This window comes from Grus americana, chromosome 13 (genome assembly GCF_028858705.1).
Source record: "Grus americana isolate bGruAme1 chromosome 13, bGruAme1.mat, whole genome shotgun sequence".
Taxonomy (NCBI): Eukaryota; Metazoa; Chordata; class Aves; order Gruiformes; family Gruidae; genus Grus; species Grus americana.
Window position 1 is genome coordinate 19,780,014 of NC_072864.1, and position 23,465 is coordinate 19,803,478.

Sequence of the window (23,465 nt, forward strand, 5' to 3'; positions counted from 1 at the left end):
ACTATTTAGCAACTGAAGACTAGCCTGGACAAAAGCATGGTTTTCATTTCCAGCATGCCACAGACAACATAACTGTGCTCAATACGACCAGTCAAGTTACATATCATCTTATGCCTCTTGAGGTACTATAAACTATATAACTGAATGAGTAATCAGTCACAATGGCCACCATAAATGTACTTGAGAGAGAGATGTACATACTACCCAAAACCATAGTTTCCATCCAACTTGGGAATTTGCAAGTGTAAGAGCAGGTTTGCTGTCCTCAGTCAAAGAGATGCAGGACGTGTCACTGAGCTTCAAGCACTGTAGACTTTGTATTCTTTCCCGAATAGAGGTCCAACAGCAGCAAACCAGGTACCACACATCCTGCTGCTGTTCCAAAACAGTTTCATCTACACTGGGTGTCTGTATAGACATAAACTTGTATTGTATTGTTGCCTTTCTCATAGAAAGAAACTAATTCTTTCCACCCATAGCATCAGATAAGAAAGTTAACAGGGTTAAGGTCTCAACTATCCTATACTTGGTTCTGCCATGAAATTCCAAACATCACAAATGTTCAAGAGAAGAGATAGTTAAAAATACAGAATTATATTTTTAAAGCTATTTAAGATATCTACTTTTATCTTTTACTTTGTTGGGAAGCTAAAGTACCAGGAGGTAATACCACCCTGTCCTCCTCCTCCTCATTGTCATCACCCCTGGGTGCTCGAGTCAGGAAGGCACACAGCCTATATATACCTCTTATAATGACTGCAAGAATTCAAGGGAGAAAAATGGAAGGTACTCCTCAAGTTTATCACATCCTTCCATTCAACAGAATACAGAAAAGTACTTGAAAATTCATCATACTCCTTCAGAATTATGTAGAGGGACCAGAAGCTTTAAGCTTAGGAGAGGGTAGCCTACAGCTAATTTTCCGCATGAAAATAGGTTTGTTTAGCAGGTAGAATATGAAATACAGAAACAGAGCAACAGTTGTCATGCTTTGTCTGTCCAGTGACAGTTTGTAGAAGATAGAAAACAGACCATTGTGACTCAGGACTGTGGTAAACTGTCTTAAGGGTGACGCTTCCACATTATTTATTTGGCTCATTTTAATTGGGCCTGGGTCTTTGTGCTACAAACTAAAAAATAGCTAAGTAAAAGTTTTAATTCTTCTTCGGAAAAAATGCAAAAATCTAACCTTCTGCCAAGACAAAGATCTGTCCAAGCCATGCCACTTGAGCATTTTTATGACCATTTTCGATTAATTATTTCTTAGATGGAAGTTTGCAAAAACAGATTATTTGCATGCTTTCCAGCTATGGTATCTACAGCATCTAATTTACGTAATGCATTAAGCATAAAAGGCAAGACCACGGTTCAGGCCATCTAAATGTCACAGCAATCAGGTCACAGCTTTTATCTTCAAAAGCACAATCTGTTTTAATGAGAGAGTGTTGAAATATGCAGAGTACTCCACAAATAAGCTACTTGAAATTAGCTTTGTGTAAGAAAAAGCACCCTAGTCCAGCAACAGAAGAATTTCAGTTTCTGAACTTACTTTACTACTATATTATCTGTCAGGAAACTGCTAAATAAGGAAACATGAGTTAAAATAAGTTTTCACCTTTAAATTAACCTCTATGAAATAGGTCACTAGCTATCAAAACCAACAAAACAATGCAAAAAAGATGCATATCTCACAGAACACCTTAGCATTTGTTAGCATAGGTTACTCATGAGTCTGTCTTTAAGCAAAAGGAAACTCTGAATATTAGTAATGCAAAAAAATCCATACTCCGTCAACCTTTTACCTACATTTCAAGCAGGATTGCAATGGTGCCTCAGACTCCTCACAGGCTGCTTGCTATCAGCTTGACTCACAGAGCAAGTCATTACAGCCTGAAAGACAAGGCTGAACATACTTTCCAAACTCTAGGTTTTAATTAATGCCGTGACTGCAATATTTCCTAAAGTCTTGATTTAAGCAGAAGTGCTCTCTCTCAGTGTTCTGTACCTCCCCCACTCCAACTTACCTCTGTTTCAAGGACAAACTTTCATTAGCAATGTGATCTTTAGCACTGGCTCTATTGACTGTAATGCATGGTACTGCTCTATTTACTCAACACTACCTCATTGTTTGTAGTGGAAGCTTAACCAGTTGTAGGAGAATAGCCGATACCTGCAAAATTAAAGCATTTTTTTTCCATTGGGTTGTTTTTCAGGTTGTTTTTGTAGTAATATCCAGAGAAAGTAAAAAGGAGAGGAGATATAAAAAGAAGACACATCTATTATCCACAATTCAGTTTCCTTCAAGATCCTCTCATATTCCTGCCTCTCCTTTAAATTTAGGCTGTAAGAATATCATAGGCATGGACTTTCCTGAATAACAGCCTTGAGATCCATGAAGTATCTTTGCTTATCTAAGAATCCAAGTGATTCTTCCTCAAACCCTTACAAGTATCAGCAAAAAACTCAAACTTTTATAAACTGGCTCTACTTGGCTTCAGAAACAGGGAGTTTTCCCTCTCTTGTTCAATATGCTTTCACAAAAACATAAAGTAGAAGTAGATCCCTAAATCAGCTTGCTTTTAATCTCTGAAATTTTAAACTCACAGATTAGGGCAGCAACCCCATGCAGCAGGAATTGATTATGTTTGATAAAAGAAAAAATGATAGTAAGAAATTATCTCTAACGTTTTAGCAATTCATAACTGAGCAAGATCAGAATTCACACATGGCCTTCCAAGGGATTCAGACCCGCCCAATACAGAACAAGGACGTTAATGATGACATTATTTAGATGTTGCTTCCTCTTATAGAACTACATCCTCTCTTTCAATTAGCTTCTTGTTTCCAAAGTGAGTTCATTATGACTGAAGAGACTTGATATGAGTTATCTGGAATGTGAAGAAAGTCACACAGCTTCTTGCTATCAATACTCGGCATTTGAGGTTTATAGGAAGATGGGGTTGATCTATATTTTCTTTTGTTTCTTTAAGCATACCACAAGAACAGCAGTTTTCTTCTCCTGCACTTCATATTTACATGATGCCATTTCACATGCTTTACAATAAGCAAAAGTTCATCTTGTCACAGGTTAGTTCTGCTGTAAGAAATAACATTGGCTAATACACTCGAGTAATCAATGAGGCAAATGCTAAAACTCTGTCATAGTCATATTGTGACTGCTATGTATTTTCCAGTTCTCAACCTCATGCATCCCCATCCAATCCAATAGTTATTTGATTCAATGTTTGATGTGTTATCTCTCTTCAGCTGTAGATGACTCCTAAATTAGCTTTCAGGTACACAGCTACAATAAGGTCTACTTACAAAGCAAAACCTCCACCATGGTTTTTGCACTTTTATTTTCCAAGTTGCATACTATAGCTCTACTTTAATCTTAGTGTAATTCACTAATTAATTTCTGTAAAGACTTTTAATTTCACACACTGCCAATGTCTACACAGTTCATTATAATGTCAAAGCACATGCTTAAATTTCTCTAGAATGAGAGCCAGAGAATGGAAACACCACTGATAAAGTTTTTATAAAGTTTTGATTTCAATTCAGTAAGAATGATAACACAATTCAGAGATTGCCCTAAAGCTCTAGTAATAGAACCTTTTCTTTTAAGCTAACAGGTGTCCAAAACCATCACAGGAGCCAAGTTTCTGTGAAAGAGAACACAACTGTTTCTTAGTTTTAAAATTAAGTTTCTTTCCAATGTTTTAGTGCTAACACAATATCCATTTCTCAACACTTTTTGCCCCTCTCTGCCCACTGCAGCTGTACAAAGAAAGGTAGCAGGAGGAAAGAAAAACTAAAATATTTTAAATGGAAGCTTGGGAGAAGTGGCAGGGCTGGGTTTTTGTTGTTGTTTTGTCACTCATCACAAGTGGTGAGCATTTAAATTTCAATTCACAGTATCTTTTGCAGAATATTTATCTCATAACACACACCTACCTTCACGGCATGTGGATTTAATGAATGAGAGACAGATTAGTAAAGTAGCTGTTTAAAACAAAGCAAGAAAAGAAGCTATTGTATAGAAGTATACTGGAATATGTTGTGAACAGTTTAAAGGACATTAACACAGATTTATCAGAGCAAAGGACTAAAAAATGGTTTGTAGAGCAACCATCACTTCTGATTCAGTATCTTCTTAGGACACACACATGAAGTGGCCCTTCAGAGTATCAATATTTTTCCTCCTTTCTTGAAATAAAGTTATAGCTAACAGAAACCGATCATGAAGGAAAACAACACAACATATCTCTGCAGGTGTTATGCAAAGCAGCAACTATTTGAAGAAAAAAAAAACTTTTCCAGAGCAGACAGAAGATGGTAAAGACATGAATGTGAGGAAGAGGGAGAATTCCTATTTATGTTTCTAATTAAGAGACATAAAAGTTCCAATTTTAACCATGGAAGTTATAAAATAAAACAGGGCTGACACTGTGTTGCTAAAAAAAAAAAAGATAATCTCCAATCAGCATTTTTTGTTTTGGCCACAACACTGCTTCGCTAGCAATATCAATTCCAGCATCTATGCGTCACTCAAACCTAACTGTTCAGCAAAAAGTGCCGCAACATGTTGACAGAGATGTTGCCCTTGTTTGGCAGCACTTAGCTACCCAAGGCCTTCTGCATATAACTTAAGGGCGTTTATTTTAAAAAGGAAAAAAATTTCCAAGCAAACCAACACACAGATGCAAGAACTGTGCCACCCTTTCAAAAGCTGTGACAAGAACCAGATAAAATGCTATCAGAGGAAGGGGGAAGCAGTGGAGGTTTGCAGACAATCCAGAGCATCCACACAAAGTTTTCTAAGCTGCTTCCTTGTTAACATCTAAGAACTGGTAGAAGCACTGCATGTATACTTATTGTCAAAATGGTAGAATACAAACCCCTTATTCCTCATTTATTATTCCTCAGCCACTTTTGAAAACCCTGACAATAGTTCATTAACACATTTCCAGTGACTTTTTCAGTAGCTACTTACAGCAAGTTAGAGGAAAGAAGTTCAAAGTCTTTGAGGATCCAGAAATCTTTGTATTAAAAGGCTTCTACCCTGTGTTTTACTGTCTTCCAATGACTTTTTAAAAAGCTGCAAATACAATTTCAAGAGAAATTCAAGTATTCGGATATAATATTATAGCTGCAAGAACATCCAAATGTGCTAGCAACAGTTTTCAAACACTGCACAACATCGCACTGTGTGAAGACAGGCGTTTCAAGCTATTCTAGACGGGTCATAATAAAGTTTATTATTCTATATATGCTAATCCACCCAGACTTGGTAAGAGATTTAATGTTACTGTTTAGCTTCAGAACAAGCAGCGGCATCCACTATCATAAAAAGTCTACTCAGGCTCATCCTCCAACCACTGGGCCACATTATTCACTTCTAATAAATTTTGGCACTTCTAATTTTAAGATAAGAAGATAGCCCAGCTAGCCAAGACTACCACAATTTTATGCTTGCAAAGAAAGGAATATGCACCTTTAGACAAATTCCTTTATCTAACTCTCTGCTCATTCTGAAGCAAAATGCACCTAAATATAGGAAAAAAGCAAGGTTTAAGGGAATACTCAAGGAATTCAGATGAAAGTATTGCAGCCTTCAGAAAAGCTAAGGTTGTTGCTTTTCCACAAACCCCAACAGAACATAAATGCTGCCAATAATAAATGCACTCACATGATCTACATATGTATATTCATGTATACATATTACATACATAACAGAGGAACTGTTTCTATTAACTCTTCTCTGTCTTTTGAAAGAACAGATCTGAGTGTTTCAACAATAATGTAGTGGGAGCTGGGTAGCACAGAGGATTTGTAAAGGGAAAAATAGTTCACCTGTACCATCAACAGAATTAAACTAGGGTTCTGAAACAAGAGTTAGCCATCCACTTTCATTGCTAAAGAAAAAAATTCCATGCTGTAACAGCCTGCAGACACCGGAAGCATTAGCACATCCTTACTTCCCCACAATAAAGACTGGCAATATTCCAATATTAGTTATCAAACATAATTTAACCAACGCTCATCTAAGTTTATCAATGGAAATAGGGAGCTATTAGATGCTAATATATAGTAAGAACCTCGCATAGGACTACACACACAGAGCACACTCAGCCCTCCAGTAAGAGCAGGAGTTTATCACTTACCTGCCCTGACAACCTGAAGGCCACTTTGTGTCTGTCAGGAAATCCTCATCACTCACTGCTGATACCAAACCAAGGCCACAGTTTCACAACACAACTGCTTAGTGGCCAACCTGTCTTAAAACATTTCTCTCCTTCCACCCCACACCTCGGTGCTACGGCTGCCCTCAGAAACACTACTAACCTGGCACACTGTACATCAGACAGAACCGCTCCAAATCAGAATGTTTTTAACTCAGAATGGTGCCCTGCCCCCGTTTAATATGCAGCCCAAAAACTTTTGTATTGGCAAAATGCATGTGAGGGAGGTCCATGTAGCAGCACCTACCTAAGTGAAAGGTGCCACTAAAAAGTTTTTCATACAACTGCAGCTTGAGAACGTGATGCGGGGGCAGAAATACCTTAAGCTGGTATCACCATCAAACATGTTGGATCATGAAAATACAACCAAAGGGTGTAGTTTCACGGGACGTGAGCTTGGACAGCAAAGCAGCTTAGAAGTTCCCACCCTACCTGCTCATTTCAGTGATCCTGTTGACAGCACAGCTTCACAAAGAGTTTTACTGACACAACAAAAAGATGGCAAAGTATGGTGCAGGGGCAAGAAAGAAGCTGGCTTCACTGCTGAAGCCAGATCTTGTGAAACTAACCCTAAGTATTTGTTGTGGAGAGAACAGCCTGCTCAGTAACACTTGCCAAAGGTTTGCTAAACACCTGCTCCAAAACTTTAGAACTCAGACCCAGCAAATATTCCAAAATACAGACTCTGTTAGGAGTTTTATTGAGGTTATAATCACCAAATAATCTGAAGTTGGAATACCAACCATGAGGAAAAAAAAGAAAAAAGAAAAAAAAATCACCCTGCATTTTCAGGCTTTTTTCTGCAATGCAAAGGTTCAGAGGTGTTATTAAAAAATATTCAAAAAATAATTTCTCCAAAATGAAGGTGTGACAGCTGGCAAGCAAGCCAAAAAAACTTTCTGCTAGCACTTTGTGAAGAGGTTGCAGAACAAGTTTCTCTTAAAAAAAAAAAAAACTTGTAACCGGTTTATCAGGTTAGAGGAATTCACTGGTTCTTCTACCTCTCCCCCATCCCACTTGTTTCCAAACGCTCATCTAACCAGCTCGTTTCTTGCTGAATTTGTTGATATGTGAGAAAATAAATTGCACCTGCAGCTCAGTTGGGTGATCAACAGACATCCAAACATGATTTAGAGAACTGGTAATTTGCTATCACCTGATGAAGTGGCAACCCCTCAGTATTTTCAATTTGTGCATAGTTTAGTAGAGTGTGGAGGGGAAAGGCCTAGCTTTGTCTTTCTATGTTTAAGAATATTAATTGAGTCTATCACTGATGTATTGGATTCAATGTACAATGTGATGAGAAATCAGCAAGACTAGGACTCTTTCAAACATTTTTTTAATACTTAAATGTCAATCCATAGATGGAATCTGGATGCTTTCGATCGCTCCAAAAGCAGACCCAGCTCTCACGAGAACCTCTCCCTTTTTATGTATTGTTCAAAGTAAGATGGTAATTACAGCTAAATATTGCAGACAGCTCTCCAAAATTATTAGCTCTTCTTAGACTTATCCTTTGTCAGGGAGACATGCAAATATTGCCTTGCAAAAGGAAAGTAACATGTCTTAAGGCAAGTCATGCTGATTCAGCCAGGTTTTCTGTATGGGAAGGATTAAGAAATCCACACCACTTTCAACTTAGTATTCGATCTTTAATTTAGAACCCCCATGGCTAAAATCAGAGAAGCACATGAAGATGTCAGCTTTTTGATGACAGAGTAATGGGGCTGAGAGAAAGGCAAAGTTCATTTTGCCTTTGCTCTTTAAAAGCAAGCTTCCATTTCTGCAAGGTTTCAGAGAGCAATCTGAAAATAATTTTCTCCCTTAAAAGCCTGGAAACTGGGAGACCATAAAGGTTCAGCAGTTATTTAGAAAAATATAAATAATATGCTAAATAAGCCAGTCCTGTGATTTGAGGATCTGAACAATGAAACCTAGCAAGAAAGTCCCAGTAATGCAGGAAGAAACATAGGATGCTATCTCCTTTAGTAAGTAGCGTCATTAATGCATGTTTAGAGGCTTACATCATAGGCTCAAGACAGTTCCAAACACACACTTGAACAACAGATCTCCTACCTACTTTGTTAAAAAAAATTCCCACATTTTTCTACTTGGTAGCATTCTGCAACTACAACACCACATCTCAGTCAGCAGTTATAAATTCACCATTAGAGGTCCAACAACAAAGATAAGTTATTAATGCCATTTTGAACCAAATAGGTCAAGCAGACTGCTTCCAAAGGGCATTTTATGACTTCAGGTAACTATTTCCTTAATATTTGTATATTACAAGGATCTCCCCTCCCCACCCAAAACATAGCTATCAAAACATTGCACATCACCTATCAGAAGACATAGCTGGATCCCATAAATGCACTAGCATCTGTGGAATCAAATGCTTGTTACCCCGGACAAGTACAGTATTTAAAAACTTGCAGCAAAACGTATCAAACATACACTGCCACAAACAGCTCAGTTATTTGGGGGCACTGTACTTCAGAACCTCACTTTGTAAAATTACACAGCAAAAAATATATCAGTAAGGAACCCTATTTTAGAGTATTTCTTAAGACAAGCCCAAGTAGTAAGTCGTGTGAGATGTAACACTGTGAGAATATGAAGTAAAATTGGAATGATGTGTCATGTTGGAGTGCCCTGTTACAAGCAGAATAAAGACTTAACCACAGATTACATGCTTTTGGTAGACCCTATCATCGCTAGAAAGCGAATTAAATAGTAATAGAAGGAGGCTTTCTGTGGTCAGTGGAAAAACTCCAGACCCACAGCAGCTGATCTACTGTTTACCAGTTACAAATCACAGAATCAGAATCACAGAATGGTTGAGGTTGAGAGACACCTCTGAAGCACGGATAAAAGTTACAACGGATTTGTGCTTAGTGAGTCTCACTTCCTTCTACATGTAGAGACTGGGCACCCAAGGCAAAAGCCAGAAGCAGGCACTGAAACTTTCATTTACATGATTGAGATGTGTGCTAGAGTGAACAATTTTCAGCTGCATCATCAAATTTTCTGCTGCAATCCAAGCAGGGTGTGGAAAGCTAATTTCACATACTCTATAACATTATCTCAAATCAAGGTACAAGTCTACTTCCTTTTCCTCCTCCTTTTCAGATAACCACTTCACCCACCTGCGTTTTTGCTAATCAAAACACTTAACTGAAGGGGGGGAAAAACAAAAAGAAAAAGTCTGTATGTGTTGACAAATACCTGACTCATCCTTAAAATACATGATGCAATTAAAATATTTAATGGACTTATCTTCAAAAATATTAAAGAATGTGGAATTTTGCTTTTTGTCACTATTGCAAGTGGGAGGAGGAATTAATTCTCTCCTAATTCCCATGGAGTCAGGACACATGCAGAGAAAGGGAGAAGAGCTTAGGTAAAGTGCGTTCCAGAAGACCTATGATGGAACTGGCCAAATCACAACCGGCATACAACAATTAACAGCAAAATCATAATTTAGTTGCATAGATATGCCAAACAAAAAGGTAAAAAAAAATGTTTTTCAAGAGTCTCTACCCACCTACACACAAAGGTAGTATTTCCTTTTATTTGCTAAAGCAGACCCACCTACAGTGCAATTTACAGCAATAAGATACAATCTCTCATAAAGTATTGAGTATAATTAAAGTGTGTCTGTTATAAAGGTAAACAGAGTGTACTAGGCTAAGCTGTTCCAGATGTCTTTAGTGCAATATCTGGGACAAGATCAAACCTGCAGCTGCACATTTTCTCAGGGGTTATTTTGAAGCTTTAAAAAACAAAAATTAACCTCTTGGTCTTAGACTCTTATTCTACTTGCACTAGTTTTGCTAATGCCATCTGCAGCTAATGTTGACAGATTTTAAGACACGTAAAAGTTACACATTTCTATTTTCAAAGACACTCACTCCAGAGCAAAGCATTAACCATTCGGTATCAAAGAGGGTTAGGACCTAGTCTGCCAAGTTATCTGTGTCACCAGAAGTTACAGCAACATGAACCTGTTCTACTGCCTAAGCAAGTTTCTTGCTGAAACACACCTACGAATGATTCAGACAAGGTGTGGAAAGCCAGTTTTATATGTTACACAAAAATGCACTATTGTATTTTTCCATTCGAGCACATTTCGTATATGGAAAAGACAGTGAAAACAAGCAAACTTTCAGGAACTACTTGCATTAAATTTTTTTTAGGTAACTTAGGGCCTCTTCAAGCCCAAGGATCATACAAATTTACAGATTTACTATCTTAGTCTGATATTAAATGAGCCAAAGAGCAAATTATAGAAATCATAGGGGGAAAAAAGCCAATCAACTTTATAATCCACTAATTAAGCTCATCTGGAAAAGACTGATACACAACAAGCACAGCTGATGTTTTACAAATGTACAGGTTTGAAGATTTCACCTAACTTTGAGAATAACAAATAAGAAAAGGTCAAGTTTTTTAATACACATTATAGCAGTGAACCTGTAGATCAAAACATACCACCTGAATTTTAAAAGTTTGATTAGGACTGCTAAATTCAGTAGTGCTCTTATTGGACTCCTCTTTTAAGGCTTGAGTAAGAGCAATTTGGAATAAAAGTAGACCCATCAAAATAATCAGAAGCCAGATCTTCCAAGGACTACAGCATCAGCTCAAACACTCTGCTATTGTACATAACTGTTTCAGAATTAAGGGATTCCCATTTCAAGCGTTTCAGATCTCTTTTGCATGAGCTTTAAAATAAGCACAAAAACTTGCTAGTGATTTCAAAGTGAAAGGCAAAATTAAAGTCTATTTCTTTCATCAAATCAATTGAATCTTGTCCCCAGGCTTCACCCTGAATAGCCCCTGCTCCCAAGAGCAGCACCTCACCTGTTGAAGGACCCGATCCAGTGGCTCAGCTTTGCCCAATCCCTCTGGTGTTAAGCCACTCACTTCGCGACACTGGTCACTCAACTCCAAATTGTCTGCTTTCACCAGGGATTTGTGTAGTGTCCCTACCTAAAAACATTTAAAAAATTATGGGCAAAAGTGAGAAACAATCGAATTAGCTCTTTTTACCAATGCGTTCAGACGCAGAAAAATCAGAAAGGTGCAGTATCATGTTCCTGATAACAATTGCAGTGAGAAAAAGCATTTGTCGATTTCACAAATCGAAACCTTTCCCTTCGGTTTCTTTCCCTCCCACCCAGGAGAGCCATGCTCTCTGCTTCGGTGTATCGGGGCCACTTTTCATGTGACGCCTTTTGCAGTTAGCATCGATTTTTGCGGGAGTTGTTAATTGCAAAGGGAAGATCATATAATGTTAAGGTAGTTTCATTAAGCTATTCATGAAATTAATAGTCACGTTTGTTTTATCAAAGCCCTTCATCACTAGGGGGTTCTTATTTACAATAGGGCTTTCAGAGGGAAAAAAAAAAATTGGAGCATATTTTCAAATTAGCCTAAAAATTAAAGGAAGTCAATATTCTCTTAAAGGTTATCCAAACTTTGGTTAAAAAAAAAAAGTCTCCCGCAGCAGGCCGCAAAGGGTCCAACGGTTACCCTGAGACAGCTCCCATGAAAGCAAGCACGTTTGCAGCCTACTGAGGGCAGCTTTTTGTTTTAAAGCTTCAAAAGTCCGTAGACATCTTCGAATTTGAAGCTAGAGACATTTTAAGGGGGACGGGGCGGGGGGCTTGGTTAGATGCGGCCAAACTTTCTTTAAAAGTTACTTCTTCCCTTAAAATAGAACAAAAAGGACCTTCTGGAGTGCCTAACCCGAGGAGTGAATGACCCTCGGGCACGGGGGCCCGCTCCCTCCCCTCCCCTCGGTGCATTTGTGAAATGAACAAACGGCTCCGGGGAGGCGGCGAGCGGCCGGGCGAGCCTGCTCGCCCTGCGCCCGGGGAACGCGCCCTCGGACCGGGTGTCGAAGCCATACCTTCTTGCTGTGTAGATCCACAACTTGCCACACCAAGAGAATTAGTTCCCTCTCATCCGAACCCAGTTTAGCCCCATATGCACCAGCTGTTGCCCCAAACAACACCACCAAAGAGTCACTGTGCGAAGCCGTCATGACCACAGGGGGAAACAACTACAATCAAAAGCAGAGGTCAAAAAAAAGAGAGAGAGGAAAGAAAAAAAAAAAAAAGACAAAAAAGAAAGACACACAAACAAAAAAAAATCCCACAAAGCTCACCCCCTACCTCCAAGTGATCAAAGGGGAGAGGAGCGAACGAGGAGTCACAATATCAAGAGGAGAGAAAGAGCTATTTAGGAGGTAGGGTGTTTGAGACAAAAAAAATGGAGAAAGCTTGCATCTCTACCTGTTCCCGGTGATCTCCTTCTTCCCGGGGCTGATTGGGAGGCGAAATTAGCAAGCTGTGGGTTTCTTTCCCTCTGACATCATGGCAGAAACCCAGCCTGGGCTTGGGCTTTTTTTTTTTTTTCGCCTTTTTTTTTTTTTTTTTACTTACCCCTTCCCCTTCCCCTCTCCTGAGTTACCTGCCCTTGGTGCAGCTCATGTGACTCTAGTCAATCTCCCAGAGGGACAAGGCCATTGGGCCTTTGGAAAAGGTGTAGGAGGGACGGAGGGAGAATCAACGCCTGGCTGATCTGGCCTGATTGGTTTTTGAGGGAGATCAGAGGAAAACTCCCTTTCTCTCTCATTAATTCTGCCTGCAGGAAGTGCCTCTACCTGCTTTCAGTTTTGCGGGATCCTGTCCGGCGCTGGGCGCGGACAATGCGCGCTCCGGCTGCGCGCCCGCGGAGACACGCGGCCGCCCGCGGGAGATTTGGGGGTTTATTTGGGGGTCTGTGCACTCAGACCGGGTCCCGTCCACCCTTTCCTCCCCCCCCCCCCCCCAATCTGAAGAATGTAAGGTACAGTTACTAAAGTACAATCCATGACTTAGCTTTGCAATGCACAAAAGTCCTCACTCGCTTCTAATTGTCTCTTCTGCACGTTGCTGTGTATGTATCAAGCTGATACTATGTCAATGTTAACGTCTAATAAAAGTGTAGCATAACAGAGAAATTTTGAAGGGATATTACAGGCAGAAAGTACTTTACATTTTAGGCCCTATTCTGCATATGGTTTGCAAAGGTGGATCCTAGTGGAATAATTTGAGAAAAGGTATATCTAGGATGTTTTGCAAAATAGAGATATAATGCCCTGTATTTGCTACCCTATAACTGCTCAAAAAAGCACTATCTCCTGGGCAGTTTTTCTCTACACCTCCTTTCTGTTTCACAGGTGAGACTCTACAATGGGAAAATACCATATAGTTTAGCAACTATAAAAACACTCCTCTAAGAATTTCTGCTCAATGGGAGCAGCAGTAATATTTGTAACATCGGGGGCTGAGACAATTTTTGGAGACATTGTCAATCTCAAGTTTATTTTAAAGCAGAAATAAAAATAAAAAAGCCTCTAAACTGTTTTGACCATGTTATTATTTTTCCTGTTGCCACCACTGATGAGTTACTAATGATTTTTAAAGGCCAAATGCTGCAAGTTAGTCATAATTTTTCTTTTAATAAGATCTTCAGTTTGTACTTCAATATTAGTGTGTAGAAATACAGTTTTCACTGAATGAAAAATGGTGCTGCTACTTAGCTACTGATGTCTATCACAGGAAAATGCAGAGCTAGACATTTAACAGTGAATATCTGATGGGTTTAAATATTAACACCACATTTTCTCTTCTTTTAACATGCTAATTTTATAATTGGTTAATTATAGCAGTTATTATGGCCCTCCTTCGGCAAACATCGATTCACATGCTAACACCATCACCAATACTATTTCCATTTATTTCAATGACAGTAAGCTATGGTTCAAGAATGCTGTATCATGTGAATTATCTTAGAATCCATGTATTGCAAGTGTTTACCTGGCAGAGGCCATGCACAGAACTTCACAGGGCACAGGTGTATGTCACTGAACATTATAAGAAAGCTGTTGAATGTCTCTCAGCTGTTGTCTCTGCTGCTCACATGTGCAGCTGCCTGAAAAGCAGTCCTGAAGGTAGATCACTGTTATAGAAAGGGCAAATTCCCAAACACTCAGAGATGAAAACTTTAATCTGTAACACACACGCATATATATATATATTTATATATTCAAAATGTTTTCGGCGGTGTATTTTCTGGCATTGCTGAATTTACACAACAGCTGTGTTTCCCTCTGTCAATACATGTCTAGAAGTCCTTGGTGTAATAAAAACCCATTCGAATTCTTTTTGGTTAGTTATATCCTTTGGATATAGTGGTAAAGAAGCAGCGTAACAGCTTGTTTATTGTGTATGGGATGATTCTTATGCTGTAAGTCCATAATAAGAACCATAAAAATACATTGACTTAAGTGTGAGAAGTGTTCCTCTGATCCCAACCTATTCTTCCCCTCCCAAATACACATATGTCATGAGGATGTTTGGGGGGAGGTACTGTCTCTACATATAAATGCAAACACAGATTTTAACTGTAGCTATGTTCACAGAAAAAATGTACCAGTCTGCTACAATTTAGCTGCCTTCATGACGGTGCCATTTCATAGGTCTTCATGCAAAATGGCATTATAATTAGCAGATCATACACATGATATATTCTTGCTCACAGGCTTCAGTGAGTTAGCACAGCGAATGCCAATACCTATGTAATTGTGTTTTAGGATTGGGATTTCAGACATTTTCAAGTATCAGATTATGCAATTGTTTTCCCATTCACCTTCTATCCACAACCCTCCATCTCTCTGCATGCAACCCTTAATTATACTAGTCTCTGCAATGCTATTGATCTAAAAAATTTAAAGGAATGACATCGCATGTCTCCACAGAACAGAAACAGGATCCACTTCCTGAAACAACACATGGGACAAGCCCTTGTACACTGAGCATTAGCAAAGTTAATTTGTAACCAAGATCTTGCTGAAATAAAGAGTTATTGCCTACCTTTAGCTTCAATCCAGGCAGGCATATTTATATAGGTTCTTGTTTGTAGGCTCCATGTAAGGATAATTTCTCATAAATGTAACTGGGTGGAGAATAAAAGTTTTAAAGATGGACATTCATTGTTATGAAAGTTCAGTATTGTGATTATTTTGTTTGTTTCTTCTTTAATCAAACAAACCAAAAGGGAAAATAGAACGGTTGTACAGTTAGATCACATGAGAACACTGAAGCAGCTTATTAAAGGTATTGTGCTTGCAATGGGCAAATCTGTAGTGACAATTTCATTCGCACTATACACATTATCCAGTTTCATGAATCAAGACAAAGACAATAAAAATAAAAAACACCACCCCACCTGTTACCTTTACTACATTATTATTAAAAAGCCCCGTGGACTGAATATCCTGATCACTGAAGTTCTTTTGTTATAGCCTAATAAAAGGAGTATGAAACTTGGAGACATGAGATCTGGAATAATATCCTGGCCACATTCAGATCTACAGCAATACTTCAATTACCTTTCAGAGAAGCTGAAAGTCAATTTTCTGTTCCAAACTTCTATGATATTGAAAAGTTATTTGTCTTCCTTATGGATACTTTACTCATCAGTTAAAAGGAAGACAATGATGATATTTAACCTTGTAAAATGGTTTTAAATGCCCTGAGAAAAGTGAACTAACTTTGAAGTTGGGTCTGACTTCAACATTGGCCACACGAGCGGGTCAGGCAAGTTGGACCAAATGACCTCCAGAGGTGCCTTCTAGCCAAAATTATTCTGTGGTTCTGAGAAAAAAAGATGCTAAATTAAATAAGTATGGAGCCTTGGTGTTTATCTGCACAATAGGGATAGTAGTAAATTCTCTGTGTGCCTCACTATCTCCAAATTGAACTGGCACAGGAAGTAAATGATCAGTAAGTGATCTGTAAGTAAATGTGAAAAGACATTTAGATTTCATACCCATTCAGACCTTGGCTCCTGGATGGGATTATAAGTAACTGTAGCAATATTTTCTGAAGGAGGAGCTTACTGTAACTCCTGAATTTTCTGGCATGCTTTCTTTAACAGCAATGAGTGGGAAAGGGCATGGGAACAACTACTTAGCAGTGTTCTTTGATTGCTGTCCAGATGTTGGGAGAGATCTGATTTTTTGGTCTGCCAGGTAGGTCTGTCATGATTACAGTGCAATGTAGAAGCCTTGAAATCATTGCCATTGGGATATTCACAAAAGCTTGGCAATATGCAAAAATGCTTCAGAAAGGTGGTTTCCAATGGATTGTTACCCTGCAGGTATTAGCCCCAGCAAGCCATACCGAAAGCATTCACTTAGAATCCTGTATCAGTTGGAATTTAATTTCTATTGACTCAAAGGTAAATTAAAACATAAAATTGGTGACTAGGCTAGATAAATAAAAATGAAATTTCTTCCCCTATTATTTTACATAGCTTTTCTCCTTTATGGGATGACAATATATCCAGTGTCTTATTCCTACAAAGGCTTTATACATGCTCAGCTCCCACTGGAGTATAGGTGTATGCTGTTTAACTAGATTTCTCCAGATTACAGGTATCAGGCTTTTGAAGATCTAAGCATTTACTTTTCTATCAAATTTAGGAAGCGATCAAACATGCATGCATAGTAGTGTCTTTCATTAATATTACTATAGATTTACATTACAGTGAACAGTTCACAACAAATACACAGTGAATTTAGATTTTTCTCTCATTGGAAATGATGCTCTCCTTCAAATAATTTACCGAAGTTTTCTGGAATTAGAACCATGGAACTGTTAGCTGGTGGGGACCTCTGGAAGTCCATTTGGCCAACATTGTGTCCACAGCTGGACTACTGCCCACACTAGACTGAACCAGCCAACGCTTTGTCTAGCTGCGTCTTGAAAACCTCCAAGGGCAGAGATTCCAAACCTCCATGGATGACCTGTTCCAATGCTGCGCTACATTGCTGATGAGAAACTTCTTCCTAGTGGCCAATCTGATCTCACTGCTAAATTTTTAAATAATTCGCTGCAACTAGTTGTGACAGGGTCTTTAAGCTGCAGTAAGTTAAACAAGCCATGTGATACAATTTCTGTTACCTAATAAGATGAATATGCAAGTACTTCCGGAACCTTTCAATTTACCTTACCTGTGATTGAAAATTCACTTTGCATGACGCTTTATTGCCCCTAGAATCTGCCGAGATAAATTCTCATTGCAATTGGTCACTTTTTTACTAGTCTCAGATATAATATGAAAATGGAAATTCAATGGAAAATAATATTTCTGGGCAGGATTTTAAGCAAATTGATGTTCAGCCTTAAAGCATTTCTATTACTAACTCATACTCTCTTTGTCCATTGAAAGGATATAGCAGTTTACGAGTCTGTCAGTGTGACTGCATATCCAACAGTAAAAAGTTTGCTTTTTAATGATGAAGTTTAATATAATGAGTTGTTTGTTACCTCAGCTATAAAGGAAAAAAAACCACTACTATCATCCTTGCTACCACCACTACCACACTTCAGTGAAGAGTGTAAATGCATAAATTGAAAACACAATTCACTGCAATAGCTAACAGCCAACATGCTGGCTTTCATTCGCTACTATTTAAACGCAATTACATAGAATCATCTTATTAACTTTATAAACAATAACATATAAAATTACTTCACATGTTTAAAGTTCAACAGGATAAACTTTATATCATCTTGTGAAAAGATCAAGTGGTTAACTCCTCATAACAGAAAATGAGAATGACCTGACGTCTACATGAAGCATTTAGTTTGGGCCATTTTATACTTTATATATAACAGACCAACTCAGAGACTTCCCGTCATAGGAACAGTAAGACAGCAAATCAGTAGTCTTCAACTTTTTATAAAAGATTTTTTGTATTCACTCCTTCAATGAATTGATGATATTCAGCCCACCATATTCCCACACATAAATGCATTCACACTGCAGATCTAGTTCTCAGAAGCTCACTGAAACACAAAATCACTGATGTTTCAAAGTGAAACAGCCAAAGCCACCTGGAACTTTGGATATGCAACTCCAGTCACCTTGCATGCAAGCATAAAAAATAATTAGACAACATAAGAAATGTAAATGTCACTATCTACATGATATACACTACTCTCACTTACTGAGAGTTGATAATCAATTCTGCAATATAGCAGTGATGAAAGAACTGATCATCACGTGAATACAAAAGACTATATGCTGGAAGTCCAAATTGCTCAATGAAAAACAACTGTACGAATTACACAATTAATGATGAATTTATGCAAGTTACATTTTCTCAAGCTTTACTGATAACTGGCCTCATGAGAATATCTTGGCAGACATTACTAAGCTCTGGCTTTTTATTCAGATTGTACCACAAGCTCTCAGCTGACTTAAAAGCCCTGATAAAAAATGAGGGTGTGTTCCTATAATATTTAATTCCCATTTGATTTAGCTGCTCTGATATTTAACCTGTTTCTTCATTATAATTTAATTAAACTTATTCCACATACAGATATGTTAATATATGTCTTTTTCTCACCACAGTATAAACAGAAGTAAAATATAAATGCAAAACTTAAGCAAAACTTAACCACCTGTTGAAGTACTTAGGCTTTAAAAATATTTCATTGAAGCATTTTGTATAATAAACTGATAAATGCAATTCTGTGCATCCAAAATAGACATGACGGGAGACTTATCATTCAATGGTTTCTTGCTCTTTCATCTTGATTATGTTTATTTTGCTCCATTTCACTTCTACCACCCATTAATATATACTTAGGATCTGACAGGGGATTTCAAACATGCTCTATCCAAGTACAAGGATGGAACAATTTCCCCAAAGAATTGGGCCTCTGATACTACTTTTGTATTTTTGTTTTTACTGTCTTTGTCTTGAAAGTACATGGTCTTTAAAACATCTTTTCTGACTCATTACTACCAGACTCTAGCAGAACTAATATGCCAATTTTTCTAGGAAGATTAGATGAATTTATTTTCTATTCTACCCTTTGTAACTTGATAAGACAACTACAGTTTTTACAAAGATATCTCATTTTTTCTACTGCTCTAGATGCAATTGCTTGCATGGAGGACTCTAGTTTACACTGAACTGTATTATATAGCTACAGTTATGTCAGTAGGGTCATCAGATTCTCACTCAAGTAAATTTCCTTGTTTCTATACAACAAATCCTCTCTTCACTTTAACCTCTGAGCATGGTTGAGCAAATACCCTTCTTCCTTTGGCCTGATGATGGATTTTATATGCTGTGGAATATATAGTGGAAGTAAGATAGAAGTAGTGTCCTTACTGATACATCTGGCTGATACTAGAGAGTGATATGAATTCCTGAGAAGAAACATTCTCAAAGAAACATATTGCAGTCAGTAAATGTATTCAAGTAAAAACAAAAAATAAAATAAAAAAAAAAAAAGAGGACAGCTCTACCTAGATTCTTCCCTTTGGTATACTGCAGAAATTTTAAATTTAGGATATCGTATGATGCAATTCAGTGCATTTTATCACTTAATAGCCTCAGAAGTGCTTTATAAACACAGATAATAACTAAGCACATGGCAAGCAGGTGCAATGAGTTCTGCCCTTTCCCTTCCCAATAAGTTGGAGTTGTGATAACATACCATGACAGAGCTGTTTTATAAGTGCCAGTACTACCACACCTGCTTTCCACAACCCTCTGCTAATGTGGCACACCCTTGTTTGACAGGAAATGTCACCTTGTGTTCAGTCATTCCATGGTTTTCTCAAGTAATTATTTCAATCATAGTGTGACACAGTTAACATACGTTAAGATTTTGCCCTTTTTACACTTAAATATATGGCAGTGAGGAAAAGGAAAAGAGCTCTGGGGCATACACCGGAGAAAGTTGCCTGGCACATCCTGGGAGCGGCCACACAGTAAGTAGAGTAAACTTACTGATAATGCTTTGGGTGAAGTAAATGTCTAGGACGTAACTTCAACTTGCCGTCTTTCAACCACTCCTTTCCATTTTACAGCGCTTTCCTTTATATGAGCAGAGAGGCAGAGGAGTCCAATCTACTCCATTATTTGTTAGATAGATTAAATCCTAGTATGCACTATAAACAGACATACCTCCACTGAAGAATAGGAATAGTTTGGAGTTGGTTGGGCCTGCCATATATGACAAACTGCACTCTTAAGATGTATGTTTCATAATAAAATATGTTTGACATAAATATAACTTTCAGGCATACCTTGTTCATCCACCCTCAGTTATTCATTCTCATCCCACCCTTGGCTCATTGTCCCCTCTGATTCTTCAGCACTACTATTTGTGGGGCTACACTATGAATTAGCTTTGAAATACTGATCCAGTTTCAGAAAGCTGGATCTGATTCAGTTAAACCCAAAGAGACCACCACACCACCTCATTTTGGTAGGGTAATTCTTAAGATGGATTCATTCCCTCATTTGGTTCAGAGGCTGGTCCCACAAACAGTTATCTTGGCAAAAACAAGACAGTGACCCATAGGAACGGGAAAACAAGAGGGGTACTGCTGCATTATAGTATCATGAATTCACGGCTTCAGGGCACATCAAGCTTTCTATGGTCAGTTACTACTGAACACCTGCAGCTGTCACTAAAGGCAGCCAGGTTGGCTGTCACTGTTACAGATAAGTCATGTTGGGTAGTATTTTACACCTACTTTGTATAGACGTAAGTTGTAAGACTGTGAAGATCAGGTCTTCTTGTCTCTTCAGCTCTCTGGATTACTTTCTATCTATGCAGGAATCCATGTCTGAGGGTGTATCTACAGCAGGAAAAAAGTGTGCTTTTTGCCATGTAGATTTCTGGAGCAGGGAGCATTGTCTACAAATAAAATTCTTGCTAGCCATATGAAAGTACCAGCAATCTGCTTTGCCTTGTGTAAGAGTTGAACTTGTGCTGGTCAACTCCTAGTAAGAACACATAATTTCCCTTGGGGAAGATAAGGCAAAAGGATTCAATAACAAAGGCTGCAGATTTTTTTTTAGTATTATGGGTCCTGCTCTGTACCTCTCAGTGTAAGATGAGCCATTCTGTACAGGGTGATGAGATTTATTTTTAATGATACAGGGGTTTTCCTCTTATTTAACATTATGTTTGGGATAAAATAATATGTAAATTTAATCTTTTCTTTTCACATCTTGCAAACATGACTTTAAAAACATTCCTTTCTATTGGTACTGAAGTCTTAATCTATCCAACCCTTGTGAACCTGTTGGGTGTAGAGGAACAAGGTGGAGCCCACCACCTTCAATCAAAGATTAGCTGCTTTAATCAAAGAGATGCGAACAGCTTGCATTCTCAACTTTTGATTTCCACAAAGCCTGTTTGTTTTACTTAAGGCTAGTTTACTACGCCCCTGTTACCATGGAATTGCTAGGGAGCTAAGCCACACCTTTATGAACATACTTAACACTTCCTGCACAGCACAGCCTTAAGAGCAGTCTCCTACACTCCATGGAGATAATTGGAGGTAAAAAAGCATAAACAGCTAGATCTTAAGATCTTGGCTGGCTGGCAAAGCTAGTGCACATCACCTGTCTTTGTGCTCTTGTTAAATGGTTCACATAAGGTTTTAGGGAAGCATTTACCAGGAGATGTATTTTTCAAAATTATTCGGTGCTTAGGATTGTGATAATATGTTTCCTACCCTTTCATTGATTCGAATCCAGCTCTTCCATTGGTGGCTGCTTTGTGACTAGAAGAAAACAAACTGGTGGGTTCCTCTCAAATACCTCTGGGCTGTATTAGAATAATGGCAGGCTGACTGGCAGTTCCAGCAGACTGGATAAGGGTTCATTATATGTAAACAACCCTCTCAGTGCTCTGAGGCAGCATCACCATATAATTGTTAGATCACTTGCATCCTCCTCTTTCTGGTTCATCTGTAATTTAAATTATTATATAGAAATATCTGTCAGTCCTGTCAATGCTCAGTATTTATATGAATCTCAGGAAGTTGTTGTGTTTGTTGTTATTGGGGGGTTTTGGTTGGTATGGGTTTTTTTTATACAGTATACTTAAAGAAACAATTTTTAAACACACACATTCAGTACAATTAAAAAAAATCAAAGCACAGAACTCATTGCTGAAACTTAAGCTGCTTAAAACACACCAAACATTCATATTAGAAACTTTCTTACTGATGAAACATTCCTGGAGTTTCAGATATTCCCCCCTTTACCCTCCCCTCTGATTCACGATATAAAACCATCTTTTGTTTTATTGCCACTGCAAATGGGCTAGCAGCAGAGTTTGTACAGTAGCAAAGAAAATGTAATGTAATACAAAAGACTGGGACTTCAAGTTACCAGTAAGTATTTCTTACAGTTTTTGTGATGTTACAAATTATAGTAGTTTCTAAGGCTTGGGTGGATAGTAACAATGATTAATAAGATACAGTGACTAGCACAGCAGTAAGGTGTAGTAGGTGTGAGTAATTGTATTCTGTGGGAACTTAATCAGAGTCCTCCAGCTCATGAGCATGAAAGTATTTTGTAATCACAACAATTAAAACAAAGAACAGAAAAATCAACAGCATTTTAATGCAAGTTTCCTCCAGGATTTCTTTAAAGAGGAAAATATTTACAGGCAGACAACTATAGAAAATTAAAAACTGGGAGTCAGTTACTTGATTGTTACATTTGCTCTTCTGAGAATGAAACATGCAGTACACATTAGGATGATGTGGGCTCAAATGGAATGGGAAAGGATTCATACCTTAAGAATTACAACTTGGTTGCACAGGCCTAAAAGCAGTAGGAGACAATACATTTGAGGATGCATCTTCATTGCTTCAAAAGAACAGCAGTCTCCCTAATACAGAGTCACAACATACTGTTGGGGGGAAGGAGGAGGTTGTGACCATATACATAATGAAAGAAAACTAGAGGGTGTAAAATAACAGCCAGTTTCATTTATTTGTGCCATTTTCTCTACAGTAGCAACCAAAGCCCCAGTATGCAAACAGCTTGGGCAAGCGGAGTGGAGGAATGTATTCCACAGCTTTGCAAAGATTTCATATGAAGCAATACCCTTTTACTGGGATTAGTTGCCTTTCTCAAGACTAGGCTCGAAGGGATTTACAAAACCACTATATACACACACTTCGAGTCATAGAGTAACTTCTTCATTGTTGCATGGACAATATACTACATAAGATAGACTTCTTATTTTCCTCTCATGCAGAAGAGAAAACATCCCTTTCTTAGAAGAATCCTAAGGGACTGGTAATACACAGGTTAAGCAAGCAGGATTA

At 38.2% G+C, this 23,465-nt stretch overlaps 1 protein-coding gene across 17 annotated transcripts in view; it reads right to left on the reverse strand.

The window, feature by feature from the left end:
• ESRP2 (epithelial splicing regulatory protein 2) overlaps positions 1-23,465 on the reverse strand; it is a 107,387-nt gene that overhangs the window by 32,839 nt on the left and 51,083 nt on the right. For 9 of the 17 annotated variants that reach the window (XR_008579183.1, XM_054841135.1, XM_054841122.1 and 6 more), the window contains 5 exons: positions 15,173-15,254; positions 14,117-14,244; positions 12,548-13,229; positions 12,163-12,315; positions 11,112-11,240 (listed from right to left, as the gene is read on the reverse strand). Coding sequence is in view for 16 of the 17 variants with exons in the window: in XM_054841135.1 (XP_054697110.1) it covers positions 11,112-11,240; positions 12,163-12,297 (264 nt within the window). In the remaining variant the exon portion in view is untranslated. Of the gene's footprint in view, positions 1-11,111; positions 11,241-12,162; positions 12,316-12,547; positions 13,230-14,116; positions 14,259-15,172; positions 15,255-20,867; positions 20,973-21,857; positions 22,093-23,465 lie in introns of all 17 variants that reach the window. The other 8 variants (XM_054841125.1, XM_054841120.1, XM_054841117.1 and 5 more) reach the window with 8 other exon arrangements.